This window comes from Coregonus lavaretus (genome assembly GCF_964263955.1).
Source record: "Coregonus lavaretus genome assembly, chromosome: 2".
In the NCBI taxonomy this organism is placed as follows: Eukaryota; Metazoa; Chordata; class Actinopteri; order Salmoniformes; family Salmonidae; genus Coregonus; species Coregonus lavaretus.
In genome coordinates, this window is record NC_139989.1 from 55,401,734 (window position 1) to 55,419,088 (window position 17,355).

Sequence of the window (17,355 nt, forward strand, 5' to 3'; positions counted from 1 at the left end):
CATTTAAACACTGCCAATCAAAACTATACATTGCTATTATACAATAATAAATAACAGCCTTTGCTGTGACACCTCAGCGACACTCCTATGATGCTTGCCGATTGGCTGCAGCAATGGCCAAGCTCCACCTGTCCCTGCCAATATCATTGGCTGTTGAGAATTCCTCACTAGGCCCAGTAGCCAATGATAAAGACGGCGATGGCGAGGCAGATGATGAGGTTGGCGTCGACCATGTGGCTAAGGCATGGGTCCTCTTCCAGAGAGCTAGCGGGGTCGAGAAGAGGAGGGGGTTGGGGAGCGCTGTCACCCTCCTTCTGCCTCTCCATCCCACACAGCCAGTAGAGGGCGGCCTTTAGCCTGGACTGGCTCCTCACACTGGCTACTGAGGAGACAGAGTCTGGGGAGAGAGAAGTGTGGGTATATGTGTATGGGCAGTGTTTGACTTGGGCTGGAACACACCAGTACTTGCGCCTCAATTTTGAGTACCAGCATCTCTTATAGAATATTACTGGCTTAAAAATATTCCTCTACCTAAATATAAACAGTACTGGCACCCAAAATAAGTGCTGGCACCTATTTCAGTCCACTTCAAGCACTGGGATTGTGAGTATTGTATGAAACATGGTCCTTAGAATTGTTGAAGCAACTTACCAGTATTAGCCTACTACTACCTAACAAGGGACAACACTACCCACCTTTCCTCTGAAGGTGTGCCTCGCCGTTAGTCTTCTCCTGCTCTCTGTCTTCTATCTCCTGCTCTGCACTCTCCTTGGTCTCTGTAGCACTAGTCACAGTATCTACTGTCTCCAGAGCTCCACTGCTCTTCTCCACCTTATCAAATCTGGTGAACCAGGTGAGGCGGCTGATCTGTTCCGTAGCAACAACAACACAAACACAGCAACGGTTAGTGATAGGCCTACAGTAACAGGCCATATCGTGCTCACAGTTAGAAAACACTGTCCCCTTCTATCTCAAGTTTATATTTGATTTATACAGTACTGTAGATGCAAATTCTTAATTTATCACAGTGTCGTTGAAATCAATAGGTTGATTTGTTCAAATACACAATTCACAATCACAATCAAGATACTGTCTTTGAGTTCTGTTTTGTAGTTCTGGTCCCTCTGCACTCCCCAGCCTCCCCTCCCCTCCCCTCACCTCACCTGCTCTGGGCTGGGTTTCTCCGTGGCCAGGCTGACCCCCACCACCACCACCAGGGTGAGCAGAGACAGCATGGTGGAGAAGTAGAGGTAGTGGACGTGTTTCACCACATCAGGCCTGCTGTCCTCCTGGTAACACAGTGGTGAGGGATAGATGAAGTCTAGGGCCATCCTCACACCGCCCACCAGCAGGCCCAGGAACAGGTCCCAGAAAGCCCCCTGCAGAACACAAAGGAGGGACATTTCATCTCTACATCATCTTTCAATACATCTGATTGGTACTGCAATCTGATTGCAAATTGAGCAGCATTTCATTCCTGTAGGTGAACAACCAAGAACAGTCTATTTTCAGATGTAAACACCTATTTTCACTACACACCACTTCACTACAGACACTTTCATTACAGACAACTTCACTACACATAGTTTCACTACATACACCTTCACTACACATGCCTTCACTACAGATAACTTCACTACAGACACCTTCACTACACATAACTTTACTACACACAACTTCACTACACACATTTTCACTACAAATCACTAAACACACCGTCACTACAAATCACTACATACACCTTCACTACAGACACCTTCACTACACACAACTTCACTACAGACAACTTCACTACACATAACTTCACTAAACACAACTTCACTACACACATTTTCACTACACACATTTTCACTACACACACCTTCACTACACATGCCTTCACTACACATAGCTTCACTACACACACACTTCACTACACACTTTCACTACACATATTTTCACTACACATGTTTTCACTACACATGTTTTCACCACACACCTTCACTACAGACACCTACACTACAGACAACTTCACTACAAATTTCACTACAGACAACTTCACTACTGACACTTTCACTCCAAACTTCACTACAGACACCTTCACTACAGGCACCTTCACTACACTACAGACATCTTCACTACAGACACTTTCACTACATACCTTCAGTACAGACATATTCACTACAAACCTTCACTACAGACACCTTTACTACAGACACCTTCACTACAAACCTTCACTACAGACACTTTCACGACAGACACCTTCACTACAAACCTTCACTACAGACACAACAAGAACCTCACATACTCTATTCTGTACTTACACTTTCTACCTCTCTCTCTCTGTTCCGTCTCTCTCTCTTTATCTCTCTCTCCCCCGTCTCTCTCTCTCTCCCCATCTCTCTCTCTCTCAAATCAAATCAATTTTTATTTGTCACATACACGTGTTTAGCAGATGTTATTGCGGGTGTAGCGAAATGCTTGTGCTTCTAGCTCTGACGGTGCAGTAATATCTAACAAGTAATATCTAACAATTTCACAACATATACCCAATACACACAAATCTAGTAAGGAATGGAATTTAAGAATATTTACATATATGGACAAGCAATGACAGAGCGGCATGGACTAAGACACAGTAGAATATTATAGAATACAGTATATAAATATGAGATGAGTAGTGCAAGATATGTAAACATTATTAAAGTGACTAGTGTTCCACTTCTTAAAGTGGCCAGTGATTTCAATAGGCAGCAGCAGCCTCTAATGTACTAGTGATGGCTATTTAACAGTCTGGTGGCCTTGAGATAGAAGCTGTTTTTCATTCTCTCGGTCCCAGCTTTGATGCACCTGTACTGACCTCACCTTCTGTATGATAGTGGGATGAACAGACAGTGGCTCAGGTGGTTGATGTCCTTGATGATCTTTTTGGCCTTCCTGTGACATCGGGTGCTGTAGACGTCCTGGAGGGCGGGTAGTTTGCCCCCGGTAATGCGTTTGGCAGACCGCACCACTCTCTGGAGATCTCCTTTGTTTTGTTGATGTTGAGTGAGAGGTTATTTTCCTGGCACCACACTCCCAGAACCCTCACCTCCTCCCTGTAGGCTGTCTCGTCATTGTTGGTAATCAAGCCTACTGCTGTTGTGTCGTCTGCAAACTTGATGATTGAGTTGGAGGCGTGCTTGGCCACGCAGTCATGGGTGAACAGGGAGTACAGGAGGGGGCTGAGCACGCACCCTTGTGGGGCCCCAGTGTTGAGAATCAGTGAAGTGGAGATGTTGTTTCCTACCTTCACCACCTGGGGGCGGCCCGTCAGGAAGTCCAGGACCCAGTTGCACAGGGCGGGGTTCAGATCCAGGGCCTCAAGCTTAATGATGAGCTTGGAGGGTACTATGGTGTTGAATGCTGAGCTGTAGTCAATGAACAGCATTCTTACATAGGTATTCCTCTTGTCCAGATGGGATAGGGCAGTGTGCAGTGTGATGGCGATTGCATCGTCTGTGGATCTATTGGGGCGGTAAGCAAATTGAAGTGGGTCTAGGGTGACAGGTAAGGTAGAGGTGATATGATCCTTGACTAGTCTCTCAAAGCACTTCATGATGACAGAGGTGAGTGCTACGGGGCGATAGTCATTTAGTTCAGTTACCTTTGCTTTCTTGGGTACAGGAACAATGGTGGCCATCTTGAAGCATGTGGGGACAGCAGACTGGGATAGGGAGAGATTGAATATGTCCGTAAACACACCAGCCAGCTGGTCTGTGCATGCTCTGAGGACGCGGCTAGGGGTGCTGTCTGGGCCGGCAGCCTTGCGGGGGTTAACATGCTTAAATGTCTTACTCACGTCGGCTACGGAGAAGGAGAGCCCTTGGTAGTGGGCCGCGTCGGTGGCACTGTGTTATCCTCAAAGCGGGCGAAGAAGGTGTTTAGCTTGTCTGGAAGTGAGACGTCGGTGTCGGCGACGTGGCTGGTTTTCCTTTTGTAGTCTGTGATTGTCTGTAGACCCTGCCACATACATCTTGTGTCTGAGCTATTGAATTGCGACTCCACTTTGTCTCTATACTGATGTTTTGCCAGTTTAATTGCCTTGCGGAGTGAGTAGCTACACTGTTTGTATTCTACCATATTCCCAGTCACCTTGCCATGGTTAAATGCGGTGGTTCGCGCTTTCAATTTTGCGCGAATGCTGCCATCTATCCACGGTTTCTGGTTAGGGTAGGTTTTAATAGTCACAGTGGGCACAACATCTCCTGATAAACTCAGTCACCGTTTCAGTGTATTCGTCTAAATTATTTTCGCAAGCTACCCGGAACATATCCCAGTCCGCGTGATCAAAACAATCTTGAAGCGTGGATTCCGATTGGTCAGACCAGCGTTGAATAGTTCTTAGCACGGGTACATCCTGTTTGAATTTCTGCCTATAGGAAGGGAGGAGCGAAATGGAGTCGTGGTCAGATTTGCCAAAAGGAGGGCGGGAGGGGGGGCATTATAACCATCCCGGAAGTTTGAATAGCAATGCTCGAGAATTTTAGCAACCCGAGTACAATAGTCGATATGTTGATAGAACTTCGGCAGCCTCCATCCCGGAAGTTTGAATAGCAATGCTTGAGAATTTTAGCAGCCCGAGTACAACAGTCGATATGTTGATAGAACTTCGGCAGCCTAGTCCTCAAATTTGCTTTGTTAAAATCCCTGGCTACAATAAATGCGGCCTCAGGATATGTGGTTTGCAGTTTGCATAAAGTCCAGTGAAGTTCTTTGAGGGCCGTCGTGGTATCGGCTTGAGGGGGGATATACAGGGCTGTAACAATAACCGAAGACAATTCTCTTGGGAGATAATACGGTCGGCATTTGATTGTGAGGTATTCTAGGTCGGGTGAACAAAAGGACTTGAGTTCCTGTATGTTACTACAATTACACCATGAGTCGTTAATCATGAAACACACACCTCCACCCTTCTGCTTCCCGGAGAGATATTTATTTCTGTCTGCGCGATTAACTGAATCTGGCTGGACCGATTTCGACAGAATATCCCCAGAGAGCCATGTTTCTGTGAAACAAAGTATGTTACAGGCCCTGATGTCTCTCTGGAAATAAATCCTTGCCCTGAGCTCGTCGACTTTGTTATCCAAAGACTGAACATTAGCGAGTAGTATACTTAGAAGCGGTGGGTGGTGAGCACGCCTCCTAAGTCGAACCAGCAGGCCGCTCCGAGTGTCTCTCCTCCGCCGGCGATGTTTTGGGTCAGCCGCTAGAATCAGTTCAATTGCCCTGGGGAAAGCAAACAAAGGATCTTCATCGGGAAAGTCGTATTCCTGGTCGTAATGCTGGTGAGTTACCGCCGTTCTGATATCCAATAGTTTTTCCCGGCTGTATGTAATGATACAAAACACTTTCTGAGCTAATAATATAAAAAATAATACATAAAAAAACAAAATACTTCAAAGTTTCCTAAGAGCTAGTTGCGAGGTCGCCATCTTCGTCGGTGCCAGGTTTAATCCCCAACACACACACGCACACACCTTCTCGTTTGTCCTCTTCCAGAAGCATCCAGTCAGGAAGACGATGGAAACAGGAGGCTGGAAGTAGGTACTGATGGACTGGATATAGATGAAAAGCTGTCCTCCCTGACTGGCCTGGACCACAGGGATCCACAGCACTGACACCGCCACCAGAACCAGCACAAACATCCTGAGGAGGATAGGACACAGGATGATGGTGTGTGTGTATGTGGGTGGGGGTGGGGGTGGGGGGGATGATGGTGTGTGTGTGCATGTGTGTGTGATTTCATTCATTTGTCCATTTGCATGTGTATGTGTACCTTCCCACAAGCATGAGTTCCCACTCGGTGGCACGGGGCCGGATGTGCCTCCACAGGTCCATGGTGAAGATGGTGCTGGAGCTGTTGAAGATGGAGGTGAGGGAGGACATGAGAGCAGCGATCATCACCGCCATCATCAGACCACGCAGACCTGGAGAGCAAGAGAGAGACACAGGAGTATGGAGAGTACACAGAGAGAGCGAGAAAGACAGAGAGCGAGAGAAAGAGAGAGTGAAAGAGGGAGAATGTGTAAGGTCACATGCATGTGTGTATGAAATTTGAATGACATTTTATTTTCGTGTCAAATCGGCAGTTGGCAACCCATCCCTTATGGGATTAATTGACACATAAACAAGCATTACAATAATTCACAGTGATAATTCTTCTTCCGGTGTTCTCTGCAGTGCGCATTGCATGAAGTGTATATGTGTATATTTGAAAGAGAGACAGAATCCCTGTTTATACCTGCCGTTAACATGCGGCCTTCAACCTGATCTTGTCCTGATATTGTCCGTTTACACTCATAAGATCTGAGTACAATCAGATCGCAATGCATCTTTTAATCGTCTACACTTTACAAAAAATTTGGGCACAATCAGAATGTGCACAAGATCAGGACAAAGGCTGCATGTTAGAACCAGGTTTACTCCCGAGTGGCGCAGCGGTCTAAGGCATTGCATCGCAGGCGTCACTACAGACTCTGGTTCGATCCCAGGCTGTGTCACAACCGGCCGTGACTGGGAGTCCCATAGGGCGGCACACAATTGGCCAGCGTCGTCCGGGTTAGGGGAGGGTTTGGCCGGGGGGGGGGCTTTACTTGGCTCATCGCGCTCTAGCGACTCCTTGTGGCGGGCCGGGCGCCTGCAGGCTGACTTCGGACGTCAGTTGAACAGTGTTTCCTCTGACACATTGGTGCGGCTGGCTTCTGGGTTAAGAGGACGCATGACTCGACCTTCGCCTCTCCCGAGCCCGTTGGGGAGTTGCAGCGATGAGACAAGATCGTAATTGGATATGACGAAATTGGGGAGAAAAATAACCAGGTATAAACAGGGCTAGAGAGTGAAAGAAACGCACAGCAGATGTTTGTGTGTACAGGAAGTGAGAAAGACAGATATACACAATGTTACAGAGAGAAGAAGACTTCCTCACCTGAGGGCAGTAGCTTCATAACCAGTTTGGCGTAGGCGATGTCTGAACAGCCCACTGGGTTCCCACACACCTCAGTACACACATCAGGGTCACCACACGCCACCTCGTCTAGACGCAACAACAACAACACTGCTGTACATACACTGTCTCCTTTCTGTTTGATGGTGGTATCAACAGGTTTTACCTGGATACAGTATCCACTCTAGAGGTACTACCAAAGCGTAGCAGTTAGGACATTGTACCTGGGTAGAGTATTCTGCTGATCATGCCAGGCAGGACCATCATGAAGAAGGGCAGGATCTTGAGGTAGGCAGCCAGCAGGGAGCCTCCTTTAGCATGGAGCAGGTTCTTAGCAGACAGGGAGCGCTGCACTATCACCTGGATACAACACAACACAGGATCAGTGACTGGAACTTTTGACAGAGAAGCTGAATGTGCCTCCCAAGTCTATAGAGCACTTAAACAATCCATCTGTTTTATTATTAAGGTGTATCAAAACTCTCCTGCCAGTGATGGAACAATGGCAATATGGCGATTTACAGTTAGATGGTGTTCTAAAGCCTAGTGTTTCCATTCCCCTTTAAGGTGTATCAATTCTGATACCTCAGATCTTGTTCTCTTGGCCATCTAGTCAAATCAAATCAAATCGTATTTGTCACATGCGCCGAGTACAACAGGTGTAGACCTTACAGTGAAATGCTTACTTACAAGCCCTTAACCAACAATGCAGTTTTAAGAGAAATAAGTGTTAAGTAAAAAAATTGATGATTAAGAGCAGCAGTAAAATAACAGTAGCAAGGCTATATACAGGGGGTACCGGTACAGAGTCAATGTGCATGGGCACAGGTTAGTCGAGGTAATTGAGGTAATATGTACATGTGGGTAGAGTTAAAGTGACTATGGGGGGGACGATGCAAATAGTCCGGGTAGCCATTTAATTAGCTGTTCAGGAGTCTTATGGCTTGGGGGTAGAAGCTGATAAGAAGCCTTTTGGACCTAGACTTGACACTCCGGTACCACTTGCCATGTGGTAGCAGAGAGAACAGTCTATGACTAAGGTGGCTGGAGTCTTTGACAATTTGTAGGGCCTTCCTCTGACACTGCCTGGTATAGAGGTAAATACTAGTGACTGTCCCTGAGCAGTGTCACTGTTACCTGGTCTGAGCACCAGTACCACATGGAGGGTATGGACATGCCTAGGAGGATGCCCGGCCAGGGCAGGTCAGAGGTCACGGGGTCACGGAACAGGTGGAAGGCGTCATCCCGGGGGATGCCACAAGTGGTGTTGGGGTCACGGACCGAGGGGATGGCCATAGCGTACCGCTCTAGGAGGGCGTTCCAGCCCCCCACCTCAGCGAAACCTCCACAGGAGTAGGGCAGAGTTAGACAGTTAGGCAAACTGTACTGCACTGTACTGCCCTGTACTGTACTGTACAGAGTCTAACCTATAAAGAGAGTGAAAAACATGAAAATCTATAACTGACAATAAAATCTAGTTGAAAACTATTTATTCTGATTAAAGACAAAGTATTTGATACATACACTGAGTATACAAAACATTACGAACACCTGCTCTTTCCATGACATAGACTGACCATGTGAATACAGGTGAAAGCTATGATCCCTTATTGATGGCACTTCAATCAGTGTAGATGGTAGTAGGTGCCAGGCACACCGGTTTGTGTCAAGAACTGCAGTGCTGCTGGGTTTTTCTCGCTCAACAGTTTCCTGTGTGTATCAAGAATGGTCCACCACCCAAAGGACATCCAGTCAACTTGACACAACTGTGGGAAGCTTTGGAGTCAACATGGGCCAGCATCCCTGTGGAACGCTTTTGACACCTTTTAGACTCCACGCCCTGACGAATTGAGGCTATTCTGAGGGCAACTCAATATTGGGAAGGTGTTCCTAATGTTTGGTATACTCAGTGTATACAGTAGCCACCAATCAACACAGCACCAAAGCAGATCCAGTATTGACCATTGTAAGAGTAGGAGACTTACTGAAGCCCATGAGGGTGAGTGCTCCTATGAGCATGATGCCAGTCTGGGCAGCGTCTGTGTAGATGACTGCTGCCAGACCACCTGAAACAACACAACACAACACTGAACCAGTACTGGACATACATCATCTGTCACAGACAAACTGAGTGTTTTCCATAGGCCTGATACTTTGATACTTCAATTAGGGTTGTTTGGTTGTTGTATTTGGCTGTATGCTTTAACTGGTAGTCTTTAGGAAACAAAATCGGATTGTTTTGGAAGAGAGTGAAAGAGAGAAAGGGATATATAGAGAGAAAATGAGTGAAAGGGATATATAGAGAGAAAATGAGTGAAAGAGTGAAAGCGAGAGAGAGAGAGAGAGAGAGAGAGAGAGAGAGAGAGAGAGAGAGAGAGAGAGAGAGAGAGAGAGAGAGAGAGAGAGAGAGAGAGAGAGAGAGTATAGAAGGGTACCTGCTACAGTGTAGAGAGCAGTGATGAGCAGAAGCACCACAACAGCTAAATATATGTTCCACTGCAGGGCCTGTTGAATGAACACTGCCCCAGCATACATATCCACCTACACACACACAAGGCACACACACACAACGCACGCACGTACACGCACAGGTTGCAGCAGCGGAGCAATCGATCTCAATTCATACAATAAATTCACATCAAAACCAATGTTGTATTGAGAAAGTAAATAGCTGATGAGATACAAAGAAGTGTTTTGATTTTACTTACCGATATCTTTGTGAAGATGTAAATGAATAAATACAAAATAGCTATAAATAATTGTATTCTCTTCCCCCCGAATCGCTTCTGCAAGTATTCAGGCATGGTTGTCACCTGCATGATAAAGGGAACAGACAGAACAGAACATTAATGATTGAAAAAGTTAGCACTACTGTGATCTAAAGTGTCTCTGTACACAGAGAGGAATGTGTCTCAGTACACAGAGAGGAAAGTGTCTCAGTACACAGAGAGGAAAGTGTTGCGTCTCAGTACACAGAGAGGAAAGTGTTGCGTCTCAGTACACAGAGAGGAAAGTGTTGCGTCTCAGTACACAGAGAGGAAAGTGTTGTGTCTCAGTACACAGAGAGGAAAGTGTCTTAGTACACAGTGAGGAAAGTGTCTTAGTACACAGAGAGGAAAGTGTCTCAGTACACAGAGAGGAAAGTGTTGCGTCTCAGTACACAGAGAGGAAAGTGTTGTGTCTCAGTACACAGAGAGGAAAGTGTCTTAGTACACAGTGAGGAAAGTGTCTTAGTACACAGAGAGGAAAGTGTCTCAGTACACAGAGAGGAAAGTGTTGCGTCTCAGTACACAGAGAGGAAAGTGTTGCATCTCAGTACACAGAGAGGAAAGTGTTGCGTCTCAGTACACAGAGAGGAATGTGTTGCATCTTAGTACACAGAGAGGAAAGTGTTGCATCTCAGTACACAGAGAGGAAAGTGTCTCAGTACACAGAGAGGAAAGTGTTGATTCTCAGTACACAGAGAGGAAAGTGTCTCAGTACACAGAGAGGAAAGTGTTGGTTCTCAGTACACAGAGAGGAAAGTGTCTCAGTACACAGAGAGGAAAGTGTTGCGTCTCAGTACACAGAGAGGAAAGTGTTGTGTCTCAGTACACAGAGAGGAAAGTGTTGGTTCTCAGTACACAGAGAGGAAAGTGTTGGTTCTCAGTACACAGAGAGGAATGTGTTGCATCTCAGTACACAGAGAGGAATGTGTTGCATCTTAGTACACAGAGAGGAAAGTGTTGCATCTCAGTACACAGAGAGGAAAGTGTCTCAGTACACAGAGAGGAAAGTGTTGATTCTCAGTACACAGAGAGGAAAGTGTCTCAGTACACAGAGAGGAAAGTGTTGGTTCTCAGTACACAGAGAGGAAAGTGTCTCAGTACACAGAGAGGAAAGTGTTGCGTCTCAGTACACAGAGAGGAAAGTGTCTCAGTACACAGAGAGGAAAGTGTTGCATCTCAGTACACAGAGAGGAAAGTGTTGTGTCTCAGTACACAGAGAGGAAAGCGTTGGTTCTCAGTACACAGAGAGGAAAGTGTTGGTTCTCAGTACACAGATAGGAAAGTGTTGGTTCTCAGTACACAGAGAGGAAAGTGTTGCGTCTCAGTACACAGAGAGGAAAGTGTTGCGTCTCAGTACACAGAGAGGAAAGTGTTGTGTCTCAGTACACAGAGAGGAAAGTGTCTTAGTACACAGTGAGGAAAGTGTCTTAGTACACAGAGAGGAAAGTGTCTCAGTACACAGAGAGGAAAGTGTTGCGTCTCAGTACACAGAGAGGAAAGTGTTGCATCTCAGTACACAGAGAGGAAAGTGTTGCGTCTCAGTACACAGAGAGGAATGTGTTGCATCTCAGTACACAGAGAGGAATGTGTTGCATCTTAGTACACAGAGAGGAAAGTGTTGCATCTCAGTACACAGAGAGGAAAGTGTCTCAGTACACAGAGAGGAAAGTGTTGATTCTCAGTACACAGAGAGGAAAGTGTCTCAGTACACAGAGAGGAAAGTGTTGGTTCTCAGTACACAGAGAGGAAAGTGTCTCAGTACACAGAGAGGAAAGTGTTGCGTCTCAGTACACAGAGAGGAAAGTGTCTCAGTACACAGAGAGGAAAGTGTTGCATCTCAGTACACAGAGAGGAAAGTGTTGTGTCTCAGTACACAGAGAGGAAAGTGTTGGTTCTCAGTACACAGAGAGGAAAGTGTTGGTTCTCAGTACACAGATAGGAAAGTGTTGGTTCTCAGTACACAGATAGGAAAGTGTTGGTTCTCAGTACACAGAGAGGAATGTGTTGTGTCTCAGTACACAGAGAGGAAAGTGAGGTACTAATCTGGTGTACTAAGTAAAATAGGCACAATGCTTTTTGATGTTGCATAGAATTTCAGTAGGCCTACTCGTGGGTTGTGTGATATTTCAGTAGTACAGACAGTACACTGACAGAAAGGTGTTGGTTGACCTCTCACCCCGGAAGCAATATAGATGGGCAGGAAAAGCCAACCCAGGAGCAGCACCATCAGCATCCCCTGCCAATCAGAGACATTGATACTTGTAAGTGATTTAAGCTAAACTTAGTATAAAAAAGTAGTATTTTTAAGTTAGCATTAAACCATACTGTATTTCCTATCAAAATAATGTACAGATGTAGGGTCTTAATTAATCCTGCAGCAACAGGAAATTTGAATTATTATGTGGATTATAATTAATGGAGATTTTTGTAGGGGTTGATACTTTTTTTGTGAGGGAAAAATCTAGTCTGAAATTTCTAAGTGGAAATTACAAACTTCAGAAGCCTTTTTAAACCAAAATTGCCTGCATTGCAGGAAAGTTCTCCTGCTACAGGGTGATCAAATTAAGATCCTACATCTGTAATAGAGATTCACACATTTTATGCCCAGTTTAAAGTGAATTATAATGTCCAATTTCATGGTCTTACGTTCCACTCATATGCCACAGCACCGATGCCCGCTGCCGCTCCTGAGCCTGCCAGGCCCATGAAGTGGCCGCTACCCACATTACTGGCAAACAGAGAGGTGCCCACCTGCAGAGAGAGTGTAAGAGAGATAAAGAGAGAGAGAATGACAGACACAGACAGACAGACAGACAGAATGAGTGAGTGACAATACAACAATGTCTGACTTTAAGCCAACCCCATTGTATTCATATCTCCCCATATAAAATCGCAGTTTCACCCCAATAACAATACAAGGGCTGCTTTGTTTCACCATCTGGTTTGGTCCTGGAATAAATCAACATGGTTTCCTCTTGGCATCAAACATCTGGAATCCATTCAACATACTGAGTGGATGTAATTTGTGTGTAGTTTCCATAGCAACATCTCTGTTTCTTTTCACTCACTGGCCACCAGGACATGCTCTTTCCTGCCAGGAAGTATCCATCCACCGTGCTCCGCTTGGTTTTCCACATGGACTGGAAGGGAAGGACTGGCTGTTAGACGAATTCTCTATTCAGACTTCAATGTGTGCTGAAGGAGTGTGCTGAAGTAGTGTGCTGAATTAGTGTGCTGAAGGAGTGTGCTGAATTAGTGTGCTGAAGGAGTGTGCTGAATTAGTGTGCTGAAGGAGTGTGCTGAATTAGTGTGCTGAAGGAGTGTGCTGAAGTAGTGTGCTGAATTAGTGTGTTCAATTCGTGTGCTGAAGGAGTGTGCAAAATTAGTGTGCTGAAGGAGTGTGCTGAATTAGTGTGCTGAAGGAGTGTGCTGAATTAGTGTGCTGAAGGAGTGTTCTGAAGTAGAACAAATCTACTTTGAGATTCAGATGCAAGGATATACTGTGGAGCAACACAAAAAATTATCCCAATAGAACACGTGACATGTTTCAGTAAATCTCACCAGAGCTACTGAATAGCATCTGGTTCAAATCATTTACAAATTGAATCCTATTCCCTATATAGTGCACTACTTTTGGCCAGCTACATAGCAATAGGGTGCCATTTCCCAAGTTTTCTCTTACTTACCCAGAGGCCCACAGCCAGCACAAGGAGGAAGTAGACAACGAGCACCACAATGTCTACGGTGACCAGGGTGGGTACACCTACACTTGGGGATTGGGAGGGGGGCACGCTGGTCCCCTGGGTGGTAGCCATACTGTAGGGTCAAAGGTCACTGGAATTCTCAGGGAGTGATTGCGTCTCCTGCTGGTGTGGGAAATGTAGTCATTGTTGATTCTAATCACAATAGAACCTCCAAACACTTCATTCACTAGATTAAGTTCACTTTATTGCTCAATTGCACACAAGGTCCAACCAAAATGTGACTTCCCATTTTAACCCAACCCCTCCGAAACACACACATACATACACATACAGGTTTTACACTATACACACTGGACCCTGACCAGAGTTTATACATTATCCTCATTCATAGCCTCAATTTGTCAGGTGTCGAAAGCGTTCCACAAGGATGCTGGCCCATGTTGACTCCAATGCTTCCCACAGTTGTGCCAAGTTGGTTGGATGTCCTTTGGGTGGTGGACCATTCTTGATACACACGAGAAACTGTCAAGCCGGTGTTACTATACCCTGTTCAAAGGCACTTAAACCTTTTGTCTTGCCCATTCACCCTCTGAATGGCACACATACACAATCCATGTCTCAACTGTCTCAACAAGGCTTAAAAATCCTTCTTTAACCTGTCTCCTCCCCTTCATTTACACTGATTGATGTGGATTTAACAAGTGACATAAATAAGGGATCATAGCTTTCACCTGGATTCACCTGGTAAGTCTATGTCATGGAAAGAGCAGGTTTCCTTAATGTTTTGTATACTCAGTGTATGCTGAGAAGCTCCACAGTGTAAAGTGTTATCAAGAGAGACCAACTATTCTACAGTCCATGTTTTAATTCCCACACACCATTCATACAATATCCTCACACCAAACACTAACTCAAGGACAATCGTCACCTTGCATTTAAGAGTACTGAACCATACAGTACTCACCTGTCAGCGGGTAGTCAGACTCAGGGTTTAATTCCAGTTGGCCGGTCCTATGGCAGTTCACATGGTGTATATTGTACATTCAGCCTCAAACACTTCTCATCTCAATGAAAATTCCAGTCCAGTCTAGGTCTCCTTTCTGACCAGAGGATCAAACTCCACCGTCTACTTATATATGACAACACTAGATGGTTAAACTGTAAGGGTTTTATTACCAGTGAACAGCGACGTTGCACAACATCTGCCCAGAGTTAATAGTAGAATGATAGTTGTTGGTTGAGTTGTAAACCAGAGCAATTGTGTGTGTGAGTGTGTGTGTGTGTCTACTGAACTAGTAAACATACTCTGTAACAATAATTTTACAAACATGTGCAGATAAGACACTCTTCGTTCTGCTAAATTATAAGATTAGTTAGATCTGTCACTACACTGACCAGAGCTCTTCAGACTCTACAGTACTAGTGTTTTACTGTAATACCTATCCACAACAATCAGATTAAACTGGAGGCTTTTGGCTCACAATTCCTCATAGCACTCTTATCAATGTTTCATAGCACTCTTATCACTACAATAGAGACAACAAACTCACTGATGATCACACAGACATTTCCACTACTAAATCACTTGCATAACTCAGGTTGTAAAAAGCTGTATTTAGGAAAAAGACAGTAATTCAGGAAAATGTTCTTAATGTTTATATTTGTCAGCGTTGGCTGTTACAATACAAAACATAGACTTATCCGAGAGCAACGACTTCCAGAACACATTGCTGAATATGTATAGCTATCCAGATGACAAAGTCAGAAATTAAGATCATGCCGTTTGAAAACAAATGATGGCAATAACTTATCGACATGTAATTAATAACATTATCAGTACGTCTTCTTACATTTGCCTTATTTTATTAATTTGAAATTATGCACAAAAATTATCCTATTTCTCTCATGTAACGAATGTCTGAAAAGCTGGAGGCCAGTGTTGCTCTAATTGAATATGTAAAATGTCCTCCATGTTTGGGTTGAAAACATCCATGTTACACAATCAGTCCATATCAAATGACAATGATATGTTGAAACATGGTTTGATAAAGTTAAGTATTAATATCCTATGTCATTAAAGTCAATAGAGTTACTGCATGTTTAAGGGATAGTTCACCCAAATTACAACATGACATATTGGTGTTCTTACCCTGTAAGCAGTCTATGGACAAATTACGATGGCAATCCATGCTTTGGTTTAGTTTCCCTGGTACTGCTAACATTTTAGCATTTGTGGCACAAATCCATTCTAGTAATGGGACCGATATTATCATTTTCACGCATCATGTTCAAATCATCTACTGTATAAGTGACATTGTTGAGCTTCACAATCAATTTTAGATACTTTGGGATTATTTGGACATGATAAATAAAAAATGCTAATATCGGTCCCATGATTTGAATGGGATTTGTGCCACAAATGCTAAAACATTAGCATGTGGAAACAGTGCCAGGGAAACTAAACCAAAGCACGGATTGCTGTCCTACCTTGTCCATAGACTCCTTACAGGGTAAGGAAACCAATATGTCATTTTGTAATTTGGGTGAACTATTCCTTTAAGTAATGTGCTTCAAGAAAGTTGTGTGTACCCTCATTGAATTATAGAGATTAAAGTGAAGGTGCAGTATGCAGAAACTATCCAGAAAAATGAACAAATCCTCCTACTGTTCATAATAGCACATTGCACACTGCCCGTTAACCGCATATCAGTATCAACACAATCAGAGACAGAGAGGCACAGATATTTAACAGCATAAATGTACATCCATCTTTCTTTTCATTTTCTTAACATTCCCTTTCTTTAGTAGATGTGCAATGAGTGTCCACTGGATATGGTACAAAATAAATAACTTGTAAATACATTCAGTGTGGTGGGTGGCTTACAAAAATATGGAACAGGTAAATCATTTCAAAAATGAAACTATTATAAAGCATTTGATAATTGACTACTTAAATATGTATCTTCTGTATTACATCATTACAGTTATATTTAAATGGTACAATGTATAATAAGCATTGAATTCTCAAATCATACACATTGACACAGACATTCAGTCATCTCTTTTAACTGCTGAAGTATCAAATACATGTTTTAGCAATAATTGATTAAATCTGTATGTCTCTCAAAACCATGGTATCCCACAGGTAAACCATCCAGTATTCTGTTTACCATTGCTGATCATGTTCTGTAGACTTAATCTTTCTAGCCTATAATTGTATCAAACATTCATATACAGTATATCAGACAGCTGGGTTCAACTAGTAACTGTTGTCAGTCTCTTTCCTATTCCATTTCATTAATCTTTGCATTTAGATAAATGGTATAACATTTTTATTTACAAGTATATAAAAAGCAAAACCATTGATCCAGTATAGCTGAATTTGTATGTTCCAGAGGAACACTGTATAGCCATGGAACATACAGAGTTTGAGGTGTTAAACTAGCTGGACATCCAAACTACACTGTCATGTATTAAAGCCCTGTATCCTCAACTCTGCAGACAACCTCATTCCCCACAATATAAATATCTTGAATTACAAAAATGGAAATACTGTGAGTGTGTTTGTGTGCATGTGTTTGTGTGTGTGCGTGCGTGCGTATGTATGTGGATTTTTGCATGCGCTCCTGTCTGTGTGTGTGAGAGAGAGAGATAGAGTGTGTGTGTGTGCCTGTCTGCCTGCCTGCCCACCCTTCTGCCTGTCTCTATGTTCACCAGGCCAGGGGTGAGGCCATTCTTGGGCTCCTGGGACTCCTAGGAGGGTTCTCATTGGCCTGGTTCTCACTGAGAGCTCTCTGAAAAACAACAACAAAACATTGTCAGACAAGACAAACACATGCAGTACCATTACTACTACCATCTTGATAGCACTTCTTGATAGCACTACATACTTGTCTATTTCAGAGGACTCTTTCAAACT

At 44.0% G+C, this 17,355-nt stretch overlaps 2 protein-coding genes across 2 annotated transcripts in view; both read right to left on the reverse strand.

Moving 5' to 3' along the window:
- Positions 1-167: 167 nt before the first annotated feature.
- On the reverse strand, positions 168-12,830 carry LOC311147417 (sodium/myo-inositol cotransporter 2-like; the record flags this gene model as incomplete). Its single annotated transcript, XM_084184119.1, has 14 exons — positions 12,801-12,830; positions 12,379-12,483; positions 11,909-11,968; positions 9,673-9,777; positions 9,400-9,505; positions 8,950-9,030; positions 8,102-8,307; positions 7,189-7,324; positions 6,947-7,054; positions 5,798-5,948; positions 5,499-5,667; positions 1,164-1,379; positions 696-867; positions 168-397 (listed from the first exon to the last, which is right to left on the reverse strand). The coding sequence occupies exons 1-14, from the start codon at positions 12,813-12,815 to the stop codon at positions 168-170; spliced, it is 1,860 nt and encodes a 619-aa protein (XP_084040245.1). The 5' UTR covers positions 12,816-12,830.
- A 4,316-nt stretch (positions 12,831-17,146) lies between these two features.
- The window catches only part of LOC311103823 (delphilin-like), a gene marked incomplete at both ends in the record, with an annotated part of 68,705 nt that continues 68,496 nt past the window's right edge, over positions 17,147-17,355 (reverse strand). Inside the window, one exon of the mRNA XM_084145462.1 lies at positions 17,147-17,230. Within this exon, the coding sequence (XP_084001588.1) occupies positions 17,147-17,230 (84 nt within the window). The remainder of the gene's footprint in view (positions 17,231-17,355) is intronic.